Here is a 26,562-nt window from a genome sequence, read left to right on the forward strand (position 1 = left end):
CCCTCATAAAGATACTGAACTTGAGCTTTGGCGAGGAAGAAACCGCGACCACGCTCTTCCACGGCCTTAACAGCAGCCCTGGCCGCCAGCCTTGCCCGGAGAGTTCTGACCTCAGAATCCGCACGGTATTTCGCGTCCGCAACAGCTTTGGCCTTTGTTTCTAATTCAGACCTCACCTCGGCGAGAAATTCGTTCGTCGACCCCAACTCACTTTGAAGGAACGCGATCTCTTTGTCTTTGACAAGGCAGACAGCCCTGCCCGCAGCAATCGCCTCAGCCCTTTACCTTCAATTCCTGCTACAAATCGTCCCTCTCGCCCTCCAGTTCCTCCGTTCTCCCTTCACAAGCGGACAAGTCCTCCTCGCGCCAGCTCATCTCGATACCCAAATTGTTCAGTTTAGTCATTTGGGCCGCTACCTGGGTCTGCAACTTGTCACGCTCGCCATGCGCTTTGAGTGTTGCGTGGCGGTAACCCTTAGCCCTCTCGTGGAGCTCTTCAACTTCAGCGGCTGTGGCTGAGTCATGCGACAACCTGGCAAAGAGACACCCCGCACGCAAAAGGAACGAGATGGCTTCTCGTGCCACACCATCAAGGTCAGGATTCTCAGTTCCTCTCATGCTGCCAAGAAAAGGGTCAGTTAGCATAAAGTCGACAGGGGAGGGCTGCTGATTTGAAACAAAGCATGTCTGCTCATCAACAATAGGATGGCTAGCGGCGGGGGAAGAATGGCGAAGCGGAAGCGAGGCAGTGGGATTTTGATCTTCACTGCCGTCACTCATGGTGGGAACAGGGGAGACCCTAGGTGGGCTTGCCTCAGCTTGATGACATGAACGGTCAGGAGAGAGGGTCGTTTGGGGAGCACCAGAGGGAACGTCTTCAGAAGCATGTTGATCAACGATGACTTCCTCAGGAAAAAGAGAGGACCCCGCATCGCCCATGGGGTCTGGCTTTTCCCCGCCCACCAGGTCTTGGCGAGGGGCAGATGTTTCGCCAGCCCTGGGTCTCTTGGTTTTCTTCTTTTTCTTTTTTGACTTTTGAGGCGAGGGGGTCGCGACCCTCGATTCTTCATTTGTGTCAAGGGCGACCCTTTTGGATTTTTGGGATGTTCTAGTTGGGGAAGGTTGGACAACGTCGCCGGTGGACATCGGAGCCGGCTCGTCAATCTCCAGCGGAAGGATGGGGTCTGGCATTGAATCGCCAGACCCCGGGGCAACGACGTTTGGGGCCGCCACGGCTGTTTCAGAAGGGGCAGCACCGGATCTTCTGGCCCGTTTCTTTAGAAGGGAAGTGGCGACCTCGGCATCAGCACCCGCGACAGCACGTTTCCTCTTAACCCCGTTAGTATTAAAAATGGGAGGAAACTGAAGTCAGTCAGCAGCTAGGGCGCGCTTGAGCGCGACTTCGGTAAAGTTCATTCCTCCTAGAAATGAGCGGAGGGTGTTTTTGCGAACGACTTCAAGCAACTGTGAGCACTCAAGGATGGGGAGCCCAGCGAAAAAGCCAAGGGTGGCTTTATCTTCATCACTCAGCGATGTATCAGACGGTTGCAGGACACCGCGAGGACTCTCGGTCCAGTAGAAAGGGAACAGAGCGGTCCCGTCCCGGCGGGTGAAAGCTTCAGGGTAGGTAGGATGCACAAGTATGCGGAAGTACCAGCGCCCGGGTCCCTTCTTGAAGTTGCTCTTGTAAGGGTAGAGGCGCTGCCGGCCCGTACGAGACTTTAGAGAGACCCACCCAGGAGTCGGGGTCTTCAAGGATTTTGGCTCCACGCCGTAGAAGTAGAAAAAATGGGAGGTTTTTGCTTCAAGACCTACGGCGTTGCAGAGAATCTCAAAGCACCGAATGAAGGCCCAAACGTTCAAATGAAGTTGGCTTAGGGCTACATTGATTTCCCTCATAACCTGGCAGAGGAAAGGGGAGAAGGGTAGTTTGATCCCCAGGTCGAGGAAGAGGTACTCGTAAACATAAAAGAAGTGGGGTTGCTTCACGCCTTGTTCGATCGTGCGGTGCTGCCAGGGACGGCGGATTTCCAAGCCCCGACCGGTGATGAGGACCCATCTTCGAGGGACTTCTCGTGGCAAAGCCCGCCGGCCTGGCGGGCTGTCTCGGCAATAGACTTGTCAGTGGACTGCTCAGAAGGTTGGCAGATGGCCTCCTAAGTGGGGTCTTGAGTTATGAACCGGGGTAAGGTGGAGAAGATTTGGTGCCAAAAAACGTTCTTTTCATTTTCAGCAAGGGGAAATCCCCCGGAGGGGGGAGGGTTAACCGGAGAAGGAGATGCGGGAGCGGCGTTGCGGGATCGAGAGGATCCTTTGGTGCGGCGTTGGGGAGTCATTTTTGCTAGGAGGAAGGATAAGGATGGGAAAGGAAGAGGGTGCTAGTTTGCCAATTTCAACAGATTGTGGAAATTTCAGAAGTGGTGAATGAGTGAGGGAAGGAGATTTCAAAAGTTGGGATAAGCAGCGGTTGGGAAATCGTGCCTCATCATGGCAAAGGTGGAATGATCACTCAAGGGAGTGTGGCGCGGATTTCGAGACACGAAAGCAGCGCATTAAATGAAAAGTTACAACGGTTGAAGCTTATTGGTTTGAATTCAAATTGTCAGGCTTTACTATGATTCGAAAGGACGTCCCAAAGATAGCGGTTGAGATTCCTTGGATTCGCTAACTTTTGTGTCACTTCAGGGCGCAACGCGTGGCGAAGGCTCGACACATGTCAAGGGGTCATGATTCAGGACACGTGCGTAACCATGGCGAGGCAAGCAGATCCAGTATCATCGCCACAAGCTTGCTTGTGGACTCAAGCCGCCAAGGAAGCGTGACGAGGTGTTCAAAACTTTAAATTTTTAAGCTTTAAATTACCAAGCCATGTTGGCAATTGCTCTTTATTTCCGTACCTTATGTTTAGCATTAGTTAGTTTCTTACGACCATCACCTCGTCTCTTTTGTTTAAAGACACACTTAGGTCTCATGCTTCGAGCTCGGTGTCTTGTGGACTGGGCGAGACCCCAGGGTCCCTCGCCTAGGAGCACTGGCCTAAGGCGAGAAGCGGACCGGGGACTTGGGCCTTCATCCCGGAGGCCCAACTGGCCCATTAGAATGATTTAGAGGCGCTAAGCCCAACTCCCCCAACTATAAATAGGGGAGGGATACCAATTGTAAGTGACTCTTAGCTCATTTGAGAAATAACAAACTTGAAATTCAGTTACACTCTCTCTCTAAGCGGTTACACTCCCATTCTCTCTAGGAATCTCAAATCACGTTCCTTGCACCTTAGGTACTATACCCCATCTCAATGTTCATGAAGGAACAGTTACTTGGAGGACAAGTTTATTTATTAGTATAAATAAGTGAGGTTTAGTCTTTTGTTAGAATTCACCACCTCACCTCACCACCACCTCGCCTCACCTTCTATCTCTCCCTTTTTTCTAGTATGAGTTGCTAAACTCCTTAGTTAGTCTTAGGATTTTTAATATTCTTGTGTTTGCAAACTTGAGGTTCTATTCTTAATGCAAATTTCTTCTTTATTAATTTTCTTCATCTCTATTTCTGATCTAGGGTTTGCTTAATTCCGTAGTTTTAAAAATAAGAGTTGATGCATGTTCGTTTAGTTCATGTTAGTTCGTAACTGTTTCTTAATCGCTTAGTTTAAGAAACTGTGAATTAATTTTCGCTTAGTTAATTAGTTCTCACGAATTACGGAATTAATAAGGAAGAATTAATCTTTTATAAGCAATGAAGATTTGTTGCACTTGAATGTTATAATCCGATGACTAACGCTTTCTCTCTTTTAATTTATGTTTGCTTACTTTGCAACCAAATCAATCAAAACCCTCTTTTTATCTGCTTTTGTTTTACTCTAATATCAATTAATAATTCATCAAGTCCTTGTGAGAACGATCCTGGGGTTCAACATCTTATACTGCATTTAAAGCAAAAATACTTTGACACGCACCCGCGACAGTGCATTCGTCAAACAACTATTTGAAATATTTTGTGATGCATGTTATGCTTTGGGGTTCTTGGTTGATGAAAAAGAGTTCATAGACGGAATAATGGAATTAAGCGAAGTAGGTTATGGTCACCAGTTAAGACAATTATTCGCTACTTTGCTATTCGTTTGGATGCTACATGGAGGTTACTGGGTGGCGAATTTTTTATGAAAGAAGGAGAATATTTCAAATACCAGGTTGTATATTATTATTATTATTATTATTAATTTTGTGGTTTATTTTTTCACTTTAATTATCTAATTACTCACTTTAATGTGTATTTACCTTTAACACTTTTTTAGATAATCTGTATAGACGATGATCAGTTGAAAATTTTATGTTTGGTTGAGATAGAAAAAATCCTCCAACAAAATGGCACGGGATGAAGGATCTTAGTTGTTTACCATATTCGATATTTGATGATGTGGAAAAGTTTCAAAACAAGTTCATAGTGGAGGAACTTAACTATAGTAAAGAAGAAATGACAGCTAAACATGCATCCTTTCTAAATAGGATGACATATGAATATAATGGTGTGTATGACAACACTATGCTGTCAATGTTGTTTGATAACAGTGAATTTTTCTTTTTGTATGGATATGGAGGAACTGAAAAAACTTTCGTCTGGCATATTTTATCTGCGGTCATCCGTTCAATAGGTATGATTCATTTGAGATGAAACTCCAATGTTAAATATGAATTGTTTTGAGGCACTAGCTAGGACTTTGAGAGATATCATGAGACTAGAAGATGAAAGCAACAAGAAGAAGTTATTTGACAGTAAGGTTATAGTTCTTGGTGGTGACTTCAGACAAATTCTTCCTACCATTCCAAAAGGGGGTAGGCAAGACATTATATCTGTTGCGGTAAATTCTTCTGATCTTTTGAAGCTCACTAGAAACATGAGATTAGGAATGGCAAGGTCACCAGAACAAGCATCAGTGATAATAGAATTTGCTGACTGAATTCTCAAAATTGGTGATGGTGATTTCAATTCAAATAAGCGTGGCGAATAAGATATTAAAATTCTAGCAGATCTTTTAGGCTTAAATATGTTGGAGGTCCCTCTAAAATAGGGGTACTTTGGTTAAGGCCCCTACAAAAAAAATTCTTGGGAATACACGATGTGGCAAGCCACATCATCAGACACGTTGTTATCTTCGCCAAATAAGCACAAGAGAAAATGTTCAAAATTCAAAAATATGCACTAAGTGAGGTTCGAACCCCAGACTTGAAGCTTTAATAATGCTTCACTCACCACTAGGTTGTGCCATATTTCATGTTATTTGGTAGGTTTTATATTTATTTAAACTTAACTTTTCATCTCTTCCACATTCTTCATCTTCCAGAATCATAGCCACCATAGGCACCCAAAACACTGAACCCTAATCGCGCCGCAGCCACCTCCCTTACCCAATACTCACCTCAAATCGCGCCACCCTATTTCATCTTCCCCTTTCTAGATCTGAAAATCGCACCACTGAAGTCTTCTCCATCGCACCACCACAACCCCTAAGTCGCAGCACTACATCTCCCCTCATTCCAAATCTGTCGCAGACATCAACACCCTCTCCGATCTGAAGCTTTGCGCGCCACCACTACCTCATCATCCTCCCAGAAGCTAGTCTCGGTTATGGAAGATTGCTAGGGTTTTGGGGGATTTGGGATTTTGAGCAAGGGTGTCATTGTGAGGCATAGAACGGGCGATGGAGGGAGAGTATTGGAGGTTTCTGGGAAGTGGGAGAGGGGATCTGGAAGAAGATGCTTAGTTTTTTTTTTCAAAATAATCTCTTAATTATTCAGATGTGGAAATTAAATTTAATAAAAAATTATATTAAAAATGCCACATAAGCTGCTTTTTTAAGTGACTTAACGTTTTTGTAACGGATGATTAACGACAGTGACCTAAATCACACTATTATTTTGCATGTAAGGGTGTATTCCCAAGAAATTTTTTTGTAGGGGCTTTAACCAAAGTATCCCTATTTTAGAGGGACCTCCAACATATTTAAGCCGATCTTTTAATACAACTATATACTATAGAAAAGAACATCATTGTGAGACCCATTTAAAACACTTGGCATTCCATGGCTTACTCTCACCCAACCCCCCTCATTAGATGACAAGTGTCAACCTCTCATTTATTCATACCACCTCATTGCAACCCCATTTTTCTAGGATTTTTGTTTTGAGGTCCATCATTGATAACTTATTTAATGATCATTATAAATTTCATTAATAACTGATTTTTTTTAATTCAATTTCAATCCTTACTTGATATTTATTTACAACATATATTACTCAATTAATGGAAGCAATATTTTTTTGCAGTTTCATTCTATTACTATAGCAATATAGAATGATGATTAATACCATATCACATGATTCTCTCCATTAGATGAGCAACAAATTAAGAAGGATTTATATCATTGACTTGCTCTCTCATAATATGTGAGCATTCATCACTCTTGATTGCTTTCCATGATATATGCAAAAACATTACACTCCTTTATGTATATTTCAAATTCAAATACTGGTTGTATTGACCACATTGATTGTATTTAACAATTGTAGAGATTTGTTGTAACATTATATAATGTATCTTTCATATCAATGAAAAGCACCAAAATATTCAAACTTTTTAGAACTTCTTGATCTTCTTTGCAGAAATGAGAGCCATTGATAGGTATGCTTTCCTTCTCTCTTATTTTTCTCTCTATTTGTATTAAAAGCACAAATTTTGTTGTGCTTCCCTCGAATGAGAAATGTTATTTAGTTTTATACATCTTTATCTCTTATTTTAATTTATAAATATTGAAATCTTTTAGCCTACATGAACTTTGAAATTCTAAACTGCAATCTGTTCACACTTATCTATTTTTTATGAATTGAATTCAAGTTCAATGCACAATGATGATAACATTGTATTGTGTTGCTTTACATTGATCTGTGACCTATGGTACTCTTATTGCAGATTGTAATTGGAGCTATGAGTTTATATGTAAGATTCTTCAAGAGTGAAAACAACATGTGAGGTTTTCCCCCTTACTTTCTGATAGATTTTGTTGTAAATTTTTTGTTATGATGGTTATCACGATCCATTACATTTTTTTGTTGTTGTATTTTTCTGACTTGAAAACCTTTGGATTATGTTATGCAGTTCAAGAAGTCATGGTCAAGGAGAGTGTTCACATTAACATTTTCGACATTCGAGGTGCCCCTTTATTTTATCAATGGGTATGTTACTTTAATTAAGCTTCAAATTTGATTGGATAAAAAAAAAGTAATGTTCATGGAGTGTTGTGCGTGAGTGGTGAGTTTCTAATTCAAGTTCGATGTGAAAAATTCTTACAATTTTTATTCCCTTTAGATTGTGATTACTTCAGTAGTATTGAGCATTATTGATTATGATATCAGTTTCTTTGTTGTCATCATGTTCAATCCAAACATAAAAATATAATGAGGTTTTTACGTTTCCTTTTTTTTTAAATGAATTAAAAAAAAGTCATGATCTCATAGATTAAGGAGTAGATATTCAATTTTAGTTAATGTTTTCATTATTTTTAAAAATGTAAAAATAATATAGAGATTTGATTTCAAAATTTAAAATTTAAAATTGGTATTAAATATTAGTAATTAATGCAAACTTTCAGTCAGAATTTATGATGATTTTTTTTTGTTGAAAGAAATTAATGACGTTGACCTGAATAAATTATTGATTTTTTTTTTGTACATCGGAAAATGAATAAATTATTGATTGAATTATACTTTTACATTTATTTTACATGCATTTTAAATTGAAAGTTTTTTTTCCTAAATCATGTTAAAATTATTTTCCATTATATTCAAATCAGCTTTAAATTTTAAAAACACGTTTTGTTTTAGAAAAAATGAAATCAATATTCAATCTATACATAAAAAAATTAATGGGGTTACGTTTATTTTTTAAAAAATTAATTAAAAAATGTCATGATCTCATGGATTCATGAGTAGATATTCAATTTTAGTAAATTCTTTTTACACGAAAAAAAACTTCTATATTTAATAGGGTGACAAACTTCAATGTACAGTATGGAGCATGCACGTTTCAAAATTCGAGTCGACCTTAAAAGAGGGGATGTGCTACGAAATTGTCATACTCAACGTCATTATCAATAACTACAAGTATAAATCTTGCACTCTTCATGCAGGTTGTACTTCAAGTTGCAAACCGCAATGAAACCTATAGACAGTGAAAAAATTCTCTTTTACGGGTTCACGTTTGCACCATATCCTTCTATATTGTGAAATCCTAAAGAGGACGAGAAATTGATATGTATGTTTTAAACGTATTTGTATTTTTAATTATATATAAAGATCACAAATTTCAAAATTTTGATGCGGATGTCATTGGTATTGTTGTAGCCAAAGGAGAATTATCTGACTACAAAAAAGGAGATACTACAGTAAATAAGTAATATATTGTTGTTGATTTGCATTCTCTAGAATAAGTAATATAATTTAAACTCTTTTTTTATTTATCAAATTTAATAACTATCTATTTAATCTAGCGATTAAATTCCAGCGGAAGTGAAACTTGCGGTGTACACTATTGGAAGATTTCGCTCAACAATTTTTACAGTATATTGCGGAAGGACACTGTAAGACCCAAGTTTTTAGCTTAGAATAAATTAGTGAAATTTTTTATTCACGAATAATTTCGATGTAACGTGAAGTAAGGAAGCTGGATAAACGTTTATTAAATGGGATAAATGTAAGGAGAAGATATTTCACGAGAAGGTTAAGGACAAGATTCGAATCGACGGAACTTATGACGCAAGCAGTATTCGCTTAAACCTAGGACAAGAACCTTAGGAAAAGATTAATTCCAAAGATCTTCCACCCTTGGAACACTATAGTAATAAATTCCAAAGATCTTCCACCCTTGGAACACTATAGGAATAAATTCCAAAAATCTTCAGAGAAATGTTAGAACTTCTCTTAATCCTTATATAACAAGCGTTTCAAGGTGAAACCCTAGGACCTACGAACGTCCGATTCCAATCATCGGAAGTTTGTCGAAACTAAAACCCTGATAGTTCAAGAACCCTAAAATGAACGGTCGAGGAAGACTTTTTCTATTCGGAGCTTCAGATGAAGATTCCACACGCGTACGCCCACTCTAATCGACGTTCCAAATCTTTCTTCAGAAGGAAGTTTCTGCATCCGAGGTCAAAATCATAAAGTGCATTTTAAAGCCGGTAAACATTAAAAACAAGCCTTGAAAACCAAAAATCATACTGATATTTCTTTGAAGAAATAGAAGATTTAGCGGGAAGAATATCGTGTCTAAAATACGTTGGAATCAGTAGGAAAAATCGGAATCGCGAAATAATCATTTTCGCACGTTTTCAATTTCCTATATATAGGACTTCAAAAACTCAAAAAAATCACACCATCCTTTTCATTTTCTTTGTTGGCCGTGGGTGAACTTGAGGGAGAAAGGAGGAAGAGTTTTTTTCCGGTTCTTGCCTGATCGTTGCTCTGTTCGTTGCTACGCGGAGGCCTCGAGGTACTGATGCTATTTCTTTCTTCTGATCTTAAATTCCGTCGCTTTTTGTTATGTCTTTCTGTGCTCCAAGTTTTGAGCTTTTTGTAAAACTGTCCAAATAGGTTGATTTTAGTGTCTAAATATATTCTCTTCGTACCCAAGAGTACTTCTAGCGGATTACATTTTGCCGAATGTCGCCGAAATGCTGCCGGAATTCATTTCTGGAGGAAATACCCATTTTTGGCTAAAGTTCCGTCCTTTGGGCTTAAAACTCTCGACTGAGCTTAGCGTCAGTAGGATTAGTCGTCATAATCGTCGTTGGTATCGACCCCATCTAATTTGTTTTTCAAAATTCTGCTTTTGAGTTTCCGAGCTAAAAATATTGACCAAAATACCCCTGCGACAGTTTTCGATCTGATAATTTTTCTGAGAGTTTCCCTGGCCTAGATATCGCCTAAGAATACCTAGGAATTGATTTAGATCGAAGAAAAAGTTCGGAAACCCTATTTTTGAGAGTGGCCGAAACCTATTTGCTAGGGTACCGTGTCCAAAAATAATTTTTGGGTCTCTATGACCTGAGCCATTGCGTAGCTCTTTCGATTGTCGAAATTTTGGCGCTGGTTTCGTGTCATTCCGAGTTCTGTAGCTCGAGTTATGCTCGTTTTAGCGAACGAAGTCTCCGTTGTCAATTTGTGCTTAAATAGGAACTCTAAAGCTTTAAAAGCTTTCTTTACGATTTCGATTAGTATTATTAGATCGTGTTGCTTCTAGTGAAGCTTGTGTTGATGATTGTGTTTCCTTGTTCTAGGTTCACAACTTCCATGCCTAACTTCTACTCACGAAGGTAAGGGTAACTCAGTTTTAGTGTGTCTTTGAGTCCTGCCTGCTTTTATCGCACTGCATGCGTTTGAGATGAAGATGTTTATATTGATTGGCAGATGATTATGATTATTATGCTTGCAATGTTGTATGCTTGTTTATATTGACTGTTTCTGAGGCTTGTGCCAAATGTTTTCTGAAGGCTTCGACCGAGTAAACTTATTGAGACGTGTGTCTCAATTTTCTGAGAGGCTTCGGCCGTTTACTGGTTTCTGTCATTGAGTTGAGTTGACGTATGCTTGTTGATCTTAAGAGTAACATAGAGTTATTTTGTCTTGATTATTGGATTTGAAATTGTTGATACATATTTGTGTATATGCGTTGTTGGATTTTACTGTGTGGCCTTCGTGGCGTTATGAGTGGCGATCAGGAGGTGTGGTCCTATGATTGTCCCGTCCATTGTGACGTTAAGTGGCGATGAGGAGGTGTGGTCCTATCATTGTCCCGTCTTGTGAGACGCTAAGTGGCGATGAGGAGGTGTGGTCCTATCATTGTCCCGTCTTGTGAGACGCTAAGTGGCGATGAGGAGGTGTGGTCCTATCATCGTCCCGTGTTTTGAGACGTTATTGATTGACTCATATTGTTGGTTATTGTTATCTGATTTGATGTTGTATTGCTGAGGATGTCGATATCTGATTTGATGCTATATTGTTGAGGTTGTTGATATCTAGTTTGATTTACATTATTGCGGATTATTGATATCTGGATTTGTTGTTATATTGTTGAAGATTGTTGATATCTGATTTAAATCTATGTTGTTGATATCTGAATTAAATTCAGGTTGTTGGATATATGTTGTTATAGTTGTTAAGTTTTGTTGGTATCTGTTCTAAAATCATATCGTTGAATTTACTGATATGTTGATATGTCTAATTCTGTTAAATATGTGATTTGATTTCATGATTCGATAGGATGAGTTGTCACCTAATTTGAGTTAAATTGCTAGTTCATTTACCATGCTAGGTCATTAAATTTGAATAGCATGATTTTCTCTTTTATACATGATAATTGCATGGAGTTCACCCTTTCTATTTGCTACTTGTTGTTTGGGCGCTTAACGCTATTAGGCGATGGAGATCCTTCCGCCGAGGCTTAGCTGTTCGAGTTGGAGATCGAGTCGTAAGCAGTGGGGTGGAGGTGCGAGAAGCAGCTTTGCTTCTCTTCTTGTGATTTATGTTTGAGCCTCCCTTTCTTTAGGAGAACTCTGTTATTAAAGCCTTGCTTCCGCCACTGTTAAAGTGCGCATGTTTATTCTGAACCTTACTTATGGTGTTGTAAGCTATTATTATCATATATCGGGAAGCAGGTTATTTAAATAAAGTTATGACATGTTCCCACCTTTTAGCCGAAGTGTTTAGTTGTTTTTCAGGAAAAAATTATCCTTGGATTTTTAGGGATTGCAGAATAGTCCTTAGACTTTGTTAGGTTACTAATATGACTCCTCAGTTGTGAAACCGGGGTGTTACAGACACGATGGTCCAGTGGTTTCTTATTCTGCAGTTTTCTAAAATGAAAATGTACAGAAGTACTATATTGTAATTACCAAAAATGCTTATTTTTCATATGAAAAGTAATATAAAAATGATTTTTCATATTACTTAAGTATTTTTTAAAAAATTTAAGAGTAAATATAAAGTCATGGTATGATAAATTGAAAGTGAAAATATGATTTGAAAAACATAATTATATATATATAAGCATAAAATTAAATAAAAACTAGAAGCAAACAAGAACCCAACAACCAGCTGACCAGCTCCTAGAGCGCTGCTAGACCATCACCACCGCAAGAAGACAAATATTGAGGTCATAAGGGAACCGTAGCCTCAACGCCCTTGACAAACCCACTAAGCATAATAGTTGGCCAACCCAAAAACCCACACCAACTTGCCACCACAAAAGCTTCAATCCACATGCTCAGCCGTCGCTAATACCCAGCACCGTCAAAAGCCGAAACCATGCAGAAAACCCTAACAGAAACCCCAAAACCACCATACCCAAAACAACGACGAAGGAGCCAGGAGAACCCACACTTACATGGTAAAAAACTTCCACGGGGAAAAACATTTTGCATAAAAAAAATAATTTAATTCAATAATTTTTGCTAACTCTTCATTCTCCTCCAACTCTTATGTCTCTTTTCTCTTACCACTTTTGCTAATTCTCGAGAACAAATATTTAAGATTAAATATATATGAAGTTTTTGTTAAATTTTGCAAGTTTTGTGACACTCATTGTGATTTTGTTTGGTTGAATGCTCATTTTTTTCATATCTTAATTCATTAATATGTGCCTAAATAATGAGATCAATATTCGCCATGCAACGCACGGGGTAAAAACGCTAGTGATAGTGAAAATCCTCTTCTCGATTTGGTTGACTTCAGGCTCCCCATTAACTCAGTAGCCCCACCGAGTCAATGGCTGAGCCGAGTTCCATGTTTCCTAAATATATATACTAGTTGGATAGATGGAGTAACTAAATAATGTGGACATGATCATGTGGTATAGACTAGTTACAGTCAAGTCAAACATAAAGCTGAGTTGGGAGTTGGGAGATTGAGCTGAACCGACTGAGAGGAGATGGCAGCGGCAGCGACGGCAACGCCGTTAAGTCTTCCAATCATAGACCTCTCTTCACCTGATCGTATTTCCACAGCCAATTCCATTCGCCAGGTTTTCAATTCATAGTTTCATACCTTTTTTTTTTCTCTTAGTTCTCTGCTTATTTGTGTGTGTGTGACACTTTAATATATCGTACCAATTGAATTGATCATATAGGCTTGCATTGAGCATGGTTTCTTTTACATTGTGAACCACGGTTTGGACAACGAGTTTGTGAGGGAAGTGTTTGATCACAGTGCCAAGTTCTTCTCACTTCCACTCCAACACAAAATGAACTTAGCTCGCAAAGAATACAGAGGTTATTCTCCTCTCTATGCCGAGAAGCTTGATCCTACTTCTCTCTCCAAAGGTATGTTATATATATTCCTCTTTTTTCTTTCTTAGTTTCAGAAATTGTTTTGGCTGAAATATCTAAAGCCAATGTATAATCAAAAATGAAAAATGAGCTTAACTTGATCATTCCTTAAAACCAGGTGATCCTAAAGAGAGCTATTACGTTGGTCCTTTAGCGGATACCGCAAGTTTGAATCAATGGCCTTCTGAGGGTATGGCTTTAATTTCCTTTGTGGGTGTGTATGCACACTAATTAATTTGCGCGCTTGGTTCGTTTTTACTTGAGCTTAACTTGAGATGTTTTCTGGCAAGGACACTGCAGAATTACTGCCAAATTGGAGACCTACAATGGAATCCTTATATTGGAAAGAACTGTAAGTTTTATGAGCCCTCAATTTTATTTTTCTATATGTAATAAAATATATACTATGCGTTGTTAGTTCTTACATATTGTCTTCGCCCTTGATTATGGTGCTGAATGAGCTTTTGTCCCTTGCTTCACTCCCTTGGAGCATTTCTTTCAAGCATATACCACGAGAGACAAACTCTTGTGCTGATTGGTTAGCCTCCTTCGGGTTACGTACGCAGTGTACTCTTAGGATTTGGGCTATTCCTCTTTAGAGTTTTGTTATGCTTATCTCGGATAATCTGTCTTGTGCTCCCTCTGGGTAGTGTTTGTTATTTTAATTTCCTTTTGTACCAAGAAAAAATAGTGGCAAATATAAGTTACAACACCTGCTGTTCTTTTATGCTTTTACTTTTGTTTTGTTCAATATCGTGCCAAACTACATTATTTACAGAAGAGTTGTTTCCTCTGTAAATTTCACAAATCAACGGGACAGGAAGGTTTCGCTGCCTGTGTACTTATGAAAACTTTATCCATGCATCTTTTTGTTGTGCCTAAGGGTGCTTGTGTGTTCTATATTCTGAAGTAGAGGTACTTTTCGTTTGTTCTCTCTTGTGAATATTCTTCTAATCTGCCACAGGGGAGCAGGAAAAGAGCTTCTGTCTCTAATTGCCCTGTCATTGAATCTGGATGAAGATTACTTTGAGAAGATAGGTGCCATAAGAAAACCATCAGCTTTTCTTCGCCTTCTGCACTATCCAGGTTTATTAGCATTCTTATGCCTTTAAGGACCTTGTTTAAGCAAACAATGCCAAACCAGTAAATTTATGCTATGCATGTTAACAATCTTCAAATATTGTCTTCCTTGGCTCGTAGCTGATTTTTTATATTTTATTTATTGTAATTTCCTGTTCAATCTGCATGCTAGAAAAGGGAACTTATTGTCTTTAATTTCAAGTATTAATTTTTATGCTTGAACTATACCATACATGACTTGGTTCATTAGATCAGAGAAACTGATGTTTTATTTATACAACTTTGATCTCTAGAGTACAAATATTCATAGATTTTTTTTTGAAAGCTAAATATTTATTCAATAGAGTATTCATAGATACAAGGTACGGTGGAAAAGAGGGAATAGATTTCTAAAAAGTAAAAGGATTGTCCTAAATCTAACCGATGAAATGACAGTCAATTTGAATAAGCTTAGTTAGTTCAGGAAAGGCTAGATGGGGGGCAATATGCAAGGTCACTTGATTATCACAAATGAGATTCGTAGAACTTACTTTACAAAACAGATTCATGGAGAAGCTGTTTCAAGCATACATGTGGTGAGACTGAGAATCATCGCTCTATATAATGCCATTGTACTAGACTTGGCAACAACATTCTATTTCTTTATTATGAAATAAGATTAAATCCAATGAGAACACAATAGCTTGTAGTCAAACATCTTCACTTAGGTAACTTACCTGGTCAGCATATGTGTATCCAACAGTATCTGAGTGGTATCTATCTGCACATACTAAACCCTTTCCAAGATATACTTAAAATTCTCACATCACCCCATAACATTCACATGGAGAGTTAAGAAATTGGTTGACCACACTAATCGTAAATGAAATGTTTGACCGGGTCATGACTTCCCAACTAATCTTTGATACCTCCCAGGACTTGGATAAGGCTCCCCCCTGGTTTTGAAGAAGTGGAACATTTGGGCCCATATTTGCATCAACTAGCTTGTAGTCCAACATCCCGGTTTCTTCCAAAATATCCAAGATGTATTTTCTCTATGATACAATAATACCTCTTTTGGACTGAGTTAACTCATTTCTAAGTACCGCATCCAGCAAAGTTCTTAGTCTGAAAGGATTAGCTAGGTGCTGTTTGAGCTTCCCCATACCATCCTGATATTTACCAGTAATAAAATTCCCATCTACATAGGTTAGGAGAAGATAGTTTGTAGAATACTAAGTGATCTACCTGACTGCCTCCCTCCCAATCATGTCAAACTGTTGAGGAACTGTAGAAAATGTCCTAAGTCCTAACTATGTTGGAGGAGACAACTTAAGGCTATATAGAGCTTTATGAAGGTGGCATACATAACCATAAGACTACCCCTGAACAATAAACCCATGTCGTTCCTCCATATAAATCTCCTCTAGCAGATCATCATGCAGAAAGACATTCTTAATGGCCAACTGGTATAAAGGCATGTAGAAAGTGATGAAGAGAGAAAAAGAAAACTGAATTGTATTCATTGACTTTCTTAAAAAGATACAAAGCTATATGTATTTATATCTGAATTGATATTAACAAACTCTAACAATTATTACAGTTTTATTCTAACTAACCTTTCCTAATCAACAGGTTTGGCAGCTGTGCATAACAAACAAAAGCAGAATAATGACAACTATAACAAGAAAACATGGAAAGAGTAAAATAAATGCATATACACGCCTATCTTGTACTCAAATATTTCTCCTCTCAAGCTCAAGATGAGTGTGAAAGTAATCTAGAGTCACCCACCTTGAGCTTGGATCAAAGAGTATGAAATTTTAATGTAGGAAGAGGCTTTGTCAAGGCATCAACTAATTGCTGAATGCTTAATTATCGATTGAGAACCTTTTCTATGACAAAAAATAAGTCGAACTCAAGATGCTTTGTCCGAGCATGAAGAACCGGATTGTGAGTAAGGGAGAAAGCACTTTAGCTGTCACAAAATAAGAGAAGATCAGAACTCTCCAGTCATCACTTTTAGTTTTTGTTATAAGGTTTGACCCATAACATGTTAGCTGTAAGCTGAGCTAGGCTGCGATACCCAGATTCATAGCTGCTGCGAGTAACTATTAATTGCTTGGGAGACCATTATGTAATTAAATTGGGTCCAGGAAAATACAGGCTCTGAAGTAGACCTTCTATCATTTAACACTAGCTAAGAATTACTCTCTTACCCAACTAATACTGGCTCTCAGCCCCCTGATTAACAGGTCGAGGCCCATTAATTCTTGCTACCATATTCCTTCTACGACTCCTTGTTAATAGGTGGTCTAACTGTAATTCTATCATATATTGGTTCAAGTTACAATGGTAATGAGGGAAAAAATCATCATAAATATTGGAAATATGATTATAATACCCTGAGTTTAAGTAGACCTCTTATATTAGTGATGTACATAATATCATATCAAATCACATATAATTAGATTGCACATAATCTCAACAGTGACAGTAGTCCAAATGCCAAATATAAATACAAAATGCAATATATTTAATGAATTATATTTGTATGGTATACTAATAATGTGTCTGTTTATTTTTGCACACACTCTTTTGTAGTTGCTCAGTTGTAGCTAGACTTGAGTTAAAAAACTAATTCTAATAGCATTCTATGAAGCACGGACTCGGACACGGACACGGGCGGGAACGCCGACACGGCAAAACTCCAAAAAATAGGATACGGGGACACGGCTAATATATATATATATATATATATATATATATATATATATATATATATATATATTAAAAAAAAGCAACATGAAAATTTGTTCGCAAAATTAAGAGAACATTAGACAAGTAAAGGTTTATATATAACTTTCCCGAAGTATCAAGAACATGTATTGATAAAGGGGAGCCTTGGGAACAAAGTTTTTCCTAGTAATCTAATAACCAACAAGGAGCAAAGGAAAATAAAAACACAAAAAAGGAATTAACAAATCTAAAACAGTAGCAGTAAAACACAGACCAAGAAAAGCAAGGAAGAAGCACCAAGGAGCTTCAAAACACAAAGAGTATGTGCTTCAAACATTCTCAAAGTTAAAACACAAGTTAATGTCATTACAATTAAAAACTTAAAACTTCAATCTTATGTCAATGAGCTTCACCAAAAAGAAGGAAGATGAAAGGCTCACACTAAAGAGAAGACCACAAAGAAGCACGTCGATGGAGAGAGGACGATCGCCGCCGTCGTTGGCTGAGGAAGAACAACCGCCGCCGTCGCTGGCGGAGGAAGAAGATGAAACTGTCGTTCGTTTGCAGAAGAAGATGAAGCGTAAACGTGAACTTTGTACGTTCTGTTTGTGTGTGTTATGAGCTTTTGATAGGGTTTAATTGATTTTTAATTAGATAAAGTTTGTTTTTTTTTGTATAAAGATAAAGTTTGTTTGACTTTTAATTTATTTATTTTTAAATCAAAAAATAATAAAAAAATGACACAAGTGTCCTATATATGTGTCCAGCCATAAAGGTGTGTTGGCTCATTCTACAAGCCGTGTCTCAGCCGTGTCCGAGCCGAGAAAAAATAATTTAATATTCAGACATGTCGCAGACGTGTCCGACACGTGTCGGTCACGTGTCCGTGTCTTCCGCGTGTCCGACACGCGGACACGCCTCTGTTCTCACGTGTCCGTGTTTCCTAGATAGCATTTGAAGTTGTGTTTTATATTATATTCTGAAGTTCTTTCTATTGTTCTATTAGCATGGATAAGTTTTTGAAACCAATTATCCTATGTAACCCTTGGCAGTTGATAATAATTAATAAGTCTTCCAATTATATTAGGTGAAATGGGATCTGGTGAAGAGATATGTGGTGCCTCTGCTCATTCAGATTATGGCATGATCACTCTCCTAGTGACTGACGGTGTTCCAGGACTACAGGTCCTCTCTAACTCCCTTATTTATAATATTTCCCCTCTCTAACTAACTAACTAACTAACTGGCTATTTAACTAACCAAGAAAGGGGTTACCTATTATCTTCGCTTTGTATACTTTCTGTTCTAATGTTTAGGTTGCAAGTCCTATTAGAGAAAGAAAATGGAGTTGAACTTCTTACAAGCTGGGACTCAATCTCCCGTTTATCTGCACTCTGGTTGCGAACCAGAATAGGACTAAAAACGAAAGATAGGAAAGTAGGAAACAATCCCTGGAATGGATACTCTTGACCCATATGAGAGTCACCTCTCCCTAGCCTTTCCTCAAATACTTCTCTGCCCCTCATTCTCTCTCTCCTCTTCCTTTAACAGTATCATTCTTCCCCTTTTTACACATGCATCTTGAATCTTCCTCTTTACACTTACCCTTTGTTTATATGGCATGCTCCTTAGGGCATAAATCCCCTACTCTTCTTATTCCTCCTTTAATACACCCTTACTTGAAGCTTTCTCTCCTCTATATATTAGGACAATATCATATTGGCGTGTAAGTTTTTTTTAAGTTTTGTACTATTTATATAATCAATGACTTCTTCATATTCTCAAAGATCTGCAAGGATAAGTTCAAACAACCTCAAGTCTGGGAGGATGTGGCTCATGTGGAAGGGTGAGTTCATGATTAGGGAATTTATAAATGATATATCTCTATTTTTTTCTAGTTCAATCTCAACTGAGTTATATTATCTACAGATTCTACATGATAGAGTCATTAACAGTTTCACAGTTTATATTCTTTTCCTTCCGAATGATAGTTGTTTCCAATTTGCTGCAGGGCACTAATTGTGAATATTGGGGACTTAATGGAGAGGTGGACAAATTGTATATACCGGTAAAATCCATCATCCAACAACTTCAGAGCTATTTGTTTTGTTTATTTTACTAATAGGAGATGTTCAAGAAATTTTCCAATACAGTGGATTATTTGAATATTTAAGCAAGGTCTTAGTGTACTGGTATATATAATTCTGAGTTTCTGTCATTATTCTTGCAGGTCAACACTTCACAGGGTTATGCCAACGGGAAAAGAACGCTATTCTGTAATTATTAGTAACATCCTTATTTTATTTTTTTATTCTGTTTCCATTTTATTCCTAAATGATAGCTTATGATGAGTGCTTGACTATTTATTTCAACGGTAGGGGAAAATGGATTGAATTCATACTTTTCTATTTTTCTTCAATCCAACCAAAAAAGGTGATCATAACTGTTATGTGACATGTGGGTAAATTAGAATACTCATTGTTGGACTTGGAAATTAAAGATGTGATCTGACAAACTTTATTGGTCGAGTGGGTTGTTCTACATGTAAAAATACACTGATAAATGATAGGGTAAAAATGGTTGACACTCCAAATCCACCCTCACCCTGGGAGAAATATGAAGAGAAGATAGAGAAATGATATGAAGGGTAATGTGTTAGGACAAGAGAGAGATAGCAAGAGAAAATTGTTGGAAATGGAATGGAAGAGAAAGAGACGTGTGAATATATCCAAACTCAAATAGAGGATGTGCCCTCCACACTCCAGCACACATAGTACACTCCAATTTTTTTTAATTATAGTGCTAGATGACATCACATCTAGATAAAAAGCTTCTGTCTCTGTCATCTACATTGCCACAACAAGATTTTAGCATGGGTGTTACTTAACAAGTTAGTAAAGGGTTGGATTTGCTTTATTCACAGTAAATGTTGCATCAGAACTCAGAAGTTGATTATATCTTTTTAGAGGGTTTTAAGGTTCAAGTTTTATAGAAAGGAAATTTTCTGATGCCATGGATGGTGAGAATGCTCTTTCCACCTACAAACTTGGCTTCTTTAATTGCATTTTGAATAAAGAAAACTATGAGGTCTTCTAGTTTTTTTTTTTTTTTGCATTATTTGCTTATGCAATTTCAGTGAAATGTGAATTATGTTCTGCAATTTCCCAGGTAGCGTTCTTCTTGGACCCGCCCTCAGAGTGTCTAGTTGAGTGCTTTGAAAGTTGCTGCAGTGAATCTTCTCCCCCCAGGTAAAAAATAATCATTATCCAATTAAGATCTAAGCAAAGAGTTCTAGCACCCAAAAAAAAAAAGATTAGAGTTCAATTTTGGTAGAAACCTTTTCTTGATCAAGGGACTTTATGTTATCTAACAGGTATTATAATTTACACCAAATTAAAGATTAAACTACATTTTGGTCGCTGAAAGATATCAAAACCGGTCATTTTAGTCCCTAAAACTTGGAAGTTGCATTTTTCATCCCTGAAAGATTAAGAAAACGATAAAATTAGTCATTTTCAGAGACTATTGCTTTTGTAAAAGAATTACATTAATCTATCTTTTTCATCTTTGAGAGAGGGATATAAGTGAAATCTTTTATCAATCAAATTAATGGTTTACTCTTAAATTAAGTCTAAACTTTTTTGCACCGAAAGTGGATAAAAAATAAAGGCCCAAAGAAAAGGTGGCGTATTGATCTACGTAGACAAACAACATACAAATATGTCAAAGTCTCAAAGATTATGAACCCCTTTTCCCCTGTGGTCACTGATGGAGGTCTTTATTGAAAGCTATATATGAATATGAATACATTTCCTGAATTTAACTTTTACACGCAAGATGACATAACTTTTGTCAATGTTGTCTCTATGCAGGTTCCCTCCAATACGTAGTGGGGACTACTTGAATGAACGGTTCAGGCTCACATATGGTTCTGAAAGAGATCTAAAATGCTCATCCAGTTAAGGAACACGTGAGCTGCAAACAAAAAATATGAAAAACATGTGGAGTGCAAAGGTTAATCAGAAAACCTTTGCTTCAATTTAATTTAATTTGTAAAGAGTGCTCTATGACTGGTTGTGTATGCATGTGGTTTTTGCCACATGAGATAGAGTGATCGAGTCTATTATTGATGTTTTTTGGTGTTGATATTGTTGTTAGTAGAAAACATACTGTTTATGCTTGCAACCAGGGTGACAAGTAATTAGTACTATTGCACATAGCATAACTTTTTAGGGTAAAACTCGGTTTTGTTCCTTGAAAATGATAGCTTTAATCTAGTTCCACAGGGTTCAGTTTATTCTTAAAAAATTGAAATTGTGGGTATTTTTTGAGTGATCACAAGGTTGAATTTAAAAATTGATTTGCAGGCTTAAATTTCATAACATGTCAATTATGCAAAAAGGGTCCACCCTTCAAGTTCTTTTAATCCAAGGGCCCATGTTAACGATAACTTGACCTTGAAACTCATCTGTTTAACAATTAGTCGTGACCTTGCTCAGTTATGAGAAACAGCGTCGTTGCTATGGTGAGTACTGAGTATGGCTTCCGTGGAATAGAAGAAAAAGAAAACGATGGACACTACATATGCGTCTAATTTTGGTGCTTGTTGTGGTACCTTGAGTCAATTCAAGGCGTGGTACCTAAAATAAGTTAAATTAGTTGTAAAAACTAATATATCGGTTAAAAGTTTGATTTTATTATGTCATAGTAATGTAGTATTCCATTGCCAGGGATGTGAAATTTATTTGTTGTGTTTTTTTAACCTTTGTTCTTCCGTCAAATATGGTCATGTGACGCGCATCACCATCATCATCATTTGTCTTCACTACTCATTCATTTTTCATCAAAAAATGAATTATATGAAATGGAGTTAATTGAAAAGTAAAATAAAATTTGAGAAAATGTAAAATTTACGTTGAACAACATAGTAATAATCTATCAAATAACTTAATGTGGGTATCACACCCAAAAAAAATTTATGAGTACCACATAACTTGCCCTAATTAATTTTTTCCCTATTCCACAAATGGTATTTATTGCATACAAATTTTATTACATTTTTAAAACATAAATTTATAATTATATACAATTAATATTAATTAAAAGCTTGTTCAAGAAAAATATTAATTAAAAGCAACATCAACTTTCAAAATTAATTTGACTATTATATAAATTATTGAGAGTAAGGGATGCATTAATTTTTAGTTTTTTCCACTGATAAATTGCAGTAGTTATATTATAAATCAAGCTCAAAACTATTAAAGAAAATGAATTGTATATTTATATTGTTTACTAGTAGTAACATAAAGTTCTGATCTTATACATAAAAAATATAATATAAGTAGATAAAGACATAAAAGTTATATTTATATTTGTATCCCAACTTGATGCTGAATAAAACATTTTTTATTGTTACATAGGAAAGTAATTTGAATCAAACATTTAAATAGTTTGATTTGAATTTGCTAAATACAACTTTTAAAAATCTAAAACTAGTTAAATATGATGGGTTCGTCCCCAAATGAAAGCTCAAGTGGTAAAAGTTAGGGGACGTGTGGGTTATGTGGGGGGAAGTCTAGGGATCAATCCCCAGAGGGTGCAATTTGTCATTCCGATGTACCAAAAAACAAATAATGGATTCAAATTTATCTTACTCTAAATTTGAATTCAATTTATTTTCCTTCAATGGTGGATTTTATGGTAGCAAAGGGGGTTATGGAGGTCTGGTCCACACCACCTACAGGCATTTGTTCTCTTTTGTTGGCTAATGCAATGGGTACGTTTCTGAGGCTGTAGTTTTTGTTTCTTTTTCATTGTCTACAAAAAAAGGGTGAGTCCACTGCAGTAATTCAGGCGCTGATTTATGTTGTTTAGGAAGCAAGGAACCGTGCAATTTTTTAGGGGAAGAGCTTGGACAACATCGCAGTGGCCCGCCAGCAACACTTATGGCAATGAGGACTGGGCCCGTTCTTCACTCCGTGTGGCAGCGACCGGAGAAAGGTGTCATCAAAATTAACTTTGATGCGTCAGCGGCATGGGGATGGTGGCACAAAATTGGAGATGGGAGGTTATCAGTTATGTTGTTTAGCCTTGTCCTTTCACCTCTGTTGGCGGAAGTGTCTAGCTTGTGATGAGCCATGTTGTTGGCGGTGAAGTTTGGGTTTAGATCGGTTTGCTTCGAAACGGATTATCTTTAACTCTCTGAGTGGTGGAGCATGAAATCTGTTGGCTTTTCTTATCTTGCTTCTTGATCAGGGAGAACCCTAAATCGTTGGAGAACGGAGAGGGGGCGGTGCGATCGGTTGAAAATGGGGTTGAGCAGTGATCACCGTCCTAGGAGGGGATCCTGCAAGGGGCTCCGAAGCTTAAGTTAGTTGAGAGTAAGTTGGATTGTATTTAGTGAGTATTGAGTAGTGAGTAGAATAGATACCTTGACTTCTGGAATCTTGAGGCCTTTTATACTCCTGGAGTTCTGAAGGGAGGGTCCCAGCCAGCGTAGGAACGTCATGAGTGCCTCGGGCATCTGGGTGACCCCTCGTTCTCCCACTGTTGGATCCACCTGTGGCGCCTGTCACTCTCAGAGATCCTACGGCTCAGGGTTCCTCGTAACCCACTACCTGACCTCGAGATGTGACCTCAGCCTCCAAAGTCCAGGTAGTGGAGCCCGCGATGGGATAGTTGACTAGATCTTTCTCAAAGTGCCACGGAGCCACTTGTTCCTCGACCGCTCCATCTCGGTCGAGTGGGGGACCCGTCGTCCTCGGGTGTGGTCTCGTCCTTGGTGGACCATTATCCCAGGGTTGTGTCCGTCCTTGCTTGTGTAGTGGCGGTCGTCTCTCTCATCGATCGTGCGGAACTGCCGATCTTGCGGAGCGCTCAGATCACCCCTCGCAGGACGGGGGTCGTTTTGGGTGTTTGGACCTGGGGGGCTTCTCCTTGCCCCAGAACAGTAGTCCCCTAGTTTTGGTCCACTTTTAAAGTGGGGCAGGAACTAAACTGTTTGCTGTTGCGGTTTTTCGTCCAGTAGTTTCTTCAGGACTGAGCGAGGGTTGGTATGCCGTGGAGGGGTGTCTTATGCATGATGTTGGTTATACGGGGATATTTGTTTTTCCCCTAAGATCCAGGTTTTGGTATGTTTGTAAGTCAAATTACCGACTGCGAGTCCCCTAGTTTTGGTCCACCGGAACGGTGCAGCGAGAATTAAGGAGGTAGTCGTCCCTCCCGGGACGATGGTTAGGTTGAGTCAAATTACCAACTGCGAGTTCCCTAGTTCTAGTCCACTGGAACGGTGGAGCGAGAATTAAGGAGGTAGTCGTCCCTCCGGGGACGATGGTTAGTTGAGTCGAATTTCCGACTGCGAGTCCCCTAGTTCTGGTCCACCGGAACGGTGGAGCGAGAATTAAGGAGGTAGTTGTCCCTCCGGGACGATGGTTAGGTTGAGTCAAATTACCGACTGCGAGTCCCCTAGTTCTGGTCCACCGGAACGGTGGAGCGAGAATTAAGGAGGTAGTCGTCCCTTCAGGGACGATGGTTAGGTTGAGTCGAATTTCCGACTGCGAGTCCCCTAGTTCTGGTCCACCGGAACGGTGGAGCGAGAATTAAGGAGGTAGTTGTCCTTCCCGGGACGATGGTTACTGCTCAACCTCATTTTCAACCGATCGCGCTGCCTCCTCTTTGTTCTCCAACGATTTAGGGTTCTCCCTGATCATTGGCGTCGTCTGTGAGGAACGATGAAACTTCATCCTACCCATTGTGTCTAAAATCGTCCGCTCTCCCTCCCTCCAAGCATGGTAGAGACTCGCGCTACTTCCAGACCACAGAACACCCCGGAAGGCCACGTCGAAACTCTTGACGAAAGCCAACAGGATCCACCAGCTCCCCCGGGACCGTTAGGGGCAACTCCGCCGACCCCGCCGCGGAATCGGGCCCCGGAACATTAGACCATGGCCCCGGGTGCCACCCTCGAGGCGGGCCTCGAGGGATGCATTCGCGCCATGGAGCAAGACCAAGTCGCGGTAGACGAACAAGAACGAAAGTACCGCTTTCAAGACTCTCAATCGGAGATCCAATTTCTCCGGGACCGAATCCGTCAGCTAGAAGACCGAGATGAAGGTTCCCAACAGCAAACTCAGAAATCCCCAGAACACTTCTATTGTTCGCGATTGTGGAACCCTTGCTTTAGCTTTTGATTATGTTTGTCTTTTGGTCGCAATTTTTTTTGAAAAGGTACGCTTCAACCTATGTTGACTCAGTTTGGATGGAAGAGGTTCCCCCCGTTGCGGTCCATTTTGTGAACGTTGATGTATTGGCTTCATTACCCACTATTTCTTAATTCCATAGGAGGATGCTTTCAAGAAGAAGAAAAAAAAGAATACCCTTATACATGCAAGAAATCTACCAATTTTGGTATATTTACACTCATTTTTTTCGTTTATTCTATTTTTACATTTTCTCTCATCTTCCTATCTCATTGCTCAACATATCTTCTCTTTTTTTTTTTCTTTCTTATATCACTCAAAATGGACTCATAGTCCAAGCTTCATCCGTGGAAATCTTTCCCTTTAACTCTTCGGGGGGCTTTAGGAATAAAGAGGAATGAGGATAATTGTGGGAAATGGTGATAAAAATGGCCTTTGGAATTGGAATGGGATAAGGTGGATAAGCACTTAAAAGTCCTCTTTTGTACAAAAAGATACCATATGCTTTTATGAACAGGAATATACCCAACTTTCCAGCTTGGAAGCATTCCCACGTCGGTTATCCCGGTAAATATGTTACCGGTTTTCCAAATTGGAGTTTGGACCAAGATTTGGGTCTTGGGATGCCTTTGGATCATCATATCAGGTTTGAGAGATATGAATAGTTTAACTTGCTTGAAAACTATTCCTTTCCCAATAAAAATCTTGTTTGAAATGAGGAAAAACACCTCTTTTTGCATGTGTTTTCACAAGATCCAATTTCCGAAGGTTAGCTCAAGTGGTAAGAGTTAGGGGACATAAGGGTGGGAGGGGAAGGTTCAGGGTTCGAATCCTGGAAAGGAACTTTGAAGAGAATTTCTAACTTACTAACAACTAACCACTAACATTTATCTATAAAAAAAACGAGAGGTAAATTATGAAAAAATTCAGAATTATTGCGATATAAACAATTACATCATATATATATATATACAATAATTGAAAAACCTATATCTCAGTGTTATGAAAAATATATACTTTGCATACTTTAATTTTTGTATTGTCTAAATCAAAACTAAACAAACTAAAAACAATACATCCATATAAATTTAGACATGTTTGAGTAGTCAACTACATTTTATATTCTTCATAGACGACTACTATAAATTAAATATGATTTCATGTATTTGATTTTATTAGAGGGGTGGCAAG

At 38.4% G+C, this 26,562-nt stretch overlaps 1 protein-coding gene across 2 annotated transcripts; it reads left to right on the forward strand.

The window, feature by feature from the left end:
• Window positions 1-12,883: 12,883 nt before the first annotated feature.
• LOC130711770 (2-oxoglutarate-Fe(II) type oxidoreductase hxnY) lies at window positions 12,884-21,358 on the forward strand. 2 transcript variants are annotated; one of them, XM_057561505.1, is made up of 11 exons: window positions 12,884-13,071; window positions 13,177-13,369; window positions 13,494-13,565; window positions 13,676-13,727; window positions 14,340-14,461; window positions 18,261-18,358; window positions 18,961-19,019; window positions 19,185-19,241; window positions 19,404-19,449; window positions 20,342-20,421; window positions 21,046-21,358. In XM_057561505.1, the coding sequence occupies exons 1-11, from the start codon at window positions 12,979-12,981 to the stop codon at window positions 21,134-21,136; spliced, it is 963 nt and encodes a 320-aa protein (XP_057417488.1). In that variant the 5' UTR covers window positions 12,884-12,978; the 3' UTR covers window positions 21,137-21,358. The 2 variants fall into 2 exon arrangements, with proteins under 2 accessions (XP_057417488.1, XP_057417489.1); XM_057561506.1 differs by having other exon boundaries at window positions 19,404-19,459; window positions 21,046-21,184.
• The last annotated feature ends 5,204 nt before the right edge of the window (window positions 21,359-26,562 follow it).

The sequence above is a fragment of the Lotus japonicus genome, chromosome 4 (assembly GCF_012489685.1).
Source record: "Lotus japonicus ecotype B-129 chromosome 4, LjGifu_v1.2".
Taxonomy (NCBI): Eukaryota; Viridiplantae; Streptophyta; class Magnoliopsida; order Fabales; family Fabaceae; genus Lotus; species Lotus japonicus.

Coding starts and splice junctions, on each gene's coding strand:
- LOC130711770 (XM_057561505.1), top strand. CDS start 12,979: ATGGCAGCGGCAGCGACGGCAACGCCGTTAAGTCTTCCAATCATAGAC. Junction 13,370..13,493: donor TCCTACTTCTCTCTCCAAAG/GTATGTTATATA, acceptor CCTTAAAACCAG/GTGATCCTAAAGAGAGCTAT. Junction 14,462..18,260: donor TCGCCTTCTGCACTATCCAG/GTTTATTAGCAT, acceptor CAATTATATTAG/GTGAAATGGGATCTGGTGAA.